The 3,744-nt window shown below is 50.2% G+C and overlaps 1 protein-coding gene across 1 annotated transcript in view; it reads right to left on the bottom strand.

Annotated features, from left to right (window-relative positions):
* PKDCC (protein kinase domain containing, cytoplasmic) overlaps positions 1-1,140 on the bottom strand; it is a 38,377-nt gene extending 37,237 nt beyond the window's left edge. The window contains exon 1 of the mRNA XM_031060183.1: positions 763-1,140. Coding sequence (XP_030916043.1) covers positions 763-975 — 213 coding nt within the window. The 5' untranslated portion in view covers positions 976-1,140. The remainder of the gene's footprint in view (positions 1-762) is intronic.
* Positions 1,141-3,744: the final 2,604 nt, after the last annotated feature.

Raw genomic sequence — 3,744 nt, 5'->3', positions numbered from 1 at the left:
CAGCCCAGCCTCCGCGGGCGTGCCGCTGCCGCATCCCGCTGCGCGCTGCCCCGCGGTACACGCTCCGCCCGCCGGGGCGGTGCCACCTGCCCTCCCCGCGGGTGAGAATCACGGCTCGGGGGGAAGCTTTCATGGATGGGGTGGGAATTTTGGTTGGTTGGGGGTTCGGGTCTTCTTTTGTTTCTTTTTGGGGGTTGGAGGTTTTTTTCCTTTCCTTCATCGTTTCTGTTCTTATCTATCGGGAGCAGGGTTTTACCCTCCAGAGGCTGCTCATTCCCGCTGCTATAAGTGGGATTTTCACAGGTAGCAGGCCGTTTTTATGGGTTTCTTTCCAAAGCAAAGGCGTTCACAACGGCAGGAAATGCACTTCCAAAGACGTTGTGACACCTGCAGCCCTCCCTGTTTTGAGGGGGATCCCCCCAGCCCCCGCAGGCGACGGGACGCTCGGGATGTCTTCCCGCGGTAGGTGCGGGAGATGTGACCGCACCGGCCCTCCCCCGGCCGTACCCAGCGCTGAGCCAAGCCAGCGCGGAGGGGCCAGCGGTGCCCTCCACCCGCTGCCCGCCGTCCTCCGGGGAAATCACGACGATTTGTCCGTGCCTTTGAAACGTGCACGCTCGGCTGGATTTACGGCTTGGTTGATACGAGCCAACACTTTTTATTATTGCACAGATAAGAGTCAGAATATAGCCGCGCTCAGGCGGAGCGCTTGTGCAAGCCCATCGAGGGGGCGGCCCTGGGATCTTTTGGAATATTGCTTACAGGCCAGACCGGGGGTGACCCGAGGCCAGCGGGCTCATGGAGCGAGGAGCCGGCTTCTCCGAGGGGCCGTGCCCGCAATGAGAGCGGAGTGTGGCCCTGGGGACGCTGCAGCCCCGTGGGGGTGGCTGAAGGGCCAGCGCGGAGAGAAGAGAGATCTTGCTTTGCCATGCAGCCTGCACGGTACCCGCAGCAGTGTTTGGAGGAGGTGCTCATCCCCGAGGCGGGGGCAGTGCCCTCCTGCGTTCCTTGCAGGCCGGGAGGAAGAGAGTCCGCAGCGATACGGAGGCTTTCCCGCGAGCATCCCCGGGCTTGCGCACCCTCCGTGTTTGCGCAGTTTACAGGAACACAACCGGACTGCAAAACAGATGCTCCGCAACAGCGGGTCACCTGTTTTTCACATCATGGTCGGTCTCAAAGCCGGTTTTCTTCATTATATCCTTCCCGACAGATACCATGAAATACATCACTCATTTAGATATGGGAGTTGGCCTCTGGAGGACGACTTGCGCGCAGCACTTTGATGTTGAGAGACAGATTTCAAAAGATAGAAAGCCCCTTCGATGTTTCTAATTACCCCGCGCCCGGGGCCTGCCACTGATTAGGGCGGCGGTGCCGGGGCGATGCCGAGGCGGGGGCACGGCCCGGCTCGGTCCGGCCCGGCCCGGCTGCGCAGGGAGCGGCGATTCGCCTCCTCCATCCGCCGGCCCGGAAGAACGACACGGCTGCATCAGCAGAGCTCCGCTGAAGCCATCAGCGAGCGAGAAGGGGGCAGCAGCCTTTGCTGCGTACCCAGCGCCGCCCCGCCGCGGGAGGAGGTTTGGGAGCAGGCGGGATCTGCTCCTGCGGCCAAGGCCCTTTTGCAAGAGGCTGCGCTGAAAGCATTACAGCCCTTGCTAACACTTCTGCTCACATGCGAGCCTTTTATCTCGGCAGCGCTATTGGAAAAGCTGAATCACCGCGGAGAAAGTGAGGACTGAGGGGTATTTTTTCATATGCAACAAGCTGCTCTTTATTTAATCCTCACAGCCCCTATTTCTATCAATACTCCTAGAGCTGAGAGATCAAACACGGAAAAAATTAAAACCATGCTACCACACTAAATAAGATTAAGATCGTGGCAATACATTGGCTTGTCCCTGGGGAAATAATTTTGTTGCTGCAGGAGCCATGGCCATTCTGCAGGCAAAGCTTGAGTTTCAGGAATGGGTGATGGGAAAGACAATTGGGAGTTGCCTCCAAACCCAACCAGGACCAAATCCCAAGCTCCTGTGCCCTTCTGCTCCCAGCCCAACTCTTTGGACATTACTTCTCTATGGAGTCGAAGAAATTTGCTATGCTGAGCTCCATTGTCCCTGTTTTACTCTCACCTGCAGGCATCTTCAAGTGAGAGCTGCTCTTGGTCTCAAGGGATTTTGACTCCAGGCCCCCAAAAAAGAAGTCCCACATTTTCAAGCATAGGTAGCTTCCAGATCTCACTTAAAAAAAAACCACAAATGGAAGCTTGCAGCTGGAATAATTCAATTTCTGCTGAGGAAGCTTGTTCTTTCAGAACTGTCCCATGCTCACATGATTTCTGTTTGACACTTAAGGAATTAATTTCATTTTAAATTCTAGATTACATCATAAGCTTTTGAATTCCTGGCCATCTCTTCTGGCTGCTTATGTGGAAGAAGAGTGTCTTGTAAAGTCCAGCCTCAGACATGAGACCAGAAGTCTGTTGAAAACAGAGTCTATGGACTGCATGCCTTTTTGCTGAGTGGTCTTCCATGGCCAACCTCTCCTTCATTCCATGCTTTGCCAAGGACTTGTCAGCTTTCAGGGCAGGGTGGAAAGCTTCTCTTTCCTCAGGGATGTGGGGCCAGCAGTGGACCCTTGCACATGCACATTTTGTAGCCTTCTTTAAGTTTTCTTACAATATCTATCGTGTTTTTTACTTTAAACAGGATCTCTTTTTCTGATGTTCTTTCTTTTCTCTGAGGAAACCCATTCCCTTGTATATTTGAAGCAAGCTGAGATGCAGCCAATTGTATTAGTTCTGGCTGGAGCAAAAATGCATAATGAAACACTGGATGTGTGGTATGAGTCCAAAATAAATGGTCACTAGCAGAGCCAGCAAAAGCCTACGAGCTCAGATAGCCTGCGAAAAAAAGAAAAGCTTGGATTTTACCTGCAGTGCTCTGCATTTTTCCAAAGGGAAAAATGTACTTTGGAGTTTAGAGAGCTTGGGAAGACACACTGGGGTATTGAGCCTTTTTCATTACGTTTGTGAATTGTGATGATTCTTGCATTTTTCGTGAATACAGCATCTGTAAGTGGGAGAAAGTGTTTTATCTCCTAACCTGTTATTCTCAAAGCACAGCAGTTCAGGTTTTATGTGCCAGATGTCAGTGTGCCCTGATTCTTCAGGCAGCTGGGATTAAAGCGTCCCTGTATCAGAGAGGTGTTATAAGGATAACTCTGTTAATGTATGTGGAAATCTGGTACTGCAGCGATAAAGACCCTGTAAATATTTACACAGACAGACGAGCTCATGGAAATTTTACATTATTAGCTTAACTTCATTACAAGGAAGTAGTTGAGAAAGTCAGCAGTATATTACATTCGCCTTTTTTTTTTAATTAAACATTGACAACACATCTGGTGCTGCTTCAAGCCACTAGATTTAGAGGGTCACTCTTTTAAATATTTTACAATCTGCAGGGAAATATCAAGTCTCAGGCAAAAGAGAAAAAGAAACATAGCTGCTATAAGAATAAATCTTGCAAGTCAGACCTTTTACACTTTTAAGAGTTAATAAAATAGTGAGTAAAGAACAACCAGAGAAAATAATTTATTTGGGCATTCAAAAGCCTTTTGATAAACACCCATACAAGAAACTGTTAGGGAAACTTGGTAACCACAAAGTGAGAGGTAAAGTCCTGTCATGGATTAAAATCTGGTTATAAATGGGTGTGGAATAAATGGCCAGTTCTAGTAGGGAAA

Source organism: Geospiza fortis, unplaced genomic scaffold (genome assembly GCF_000277835.1).
Source record: "Geospiza fortis unplaced genomic scaffold, GeoFor_1.0 scaffold41, whole genome shotgun sequence".
Taxonomy (NCBI): Eukaryota; Metazoa; Chordata; class Aves; order Passeriformes; family Thraupidae; genus Geospiza; species Geospiza fortis.
Note: the sequence above shows the minus strand (reverse complement) of the source record. Positions and strands in the feature narration are given on the sequence as shown.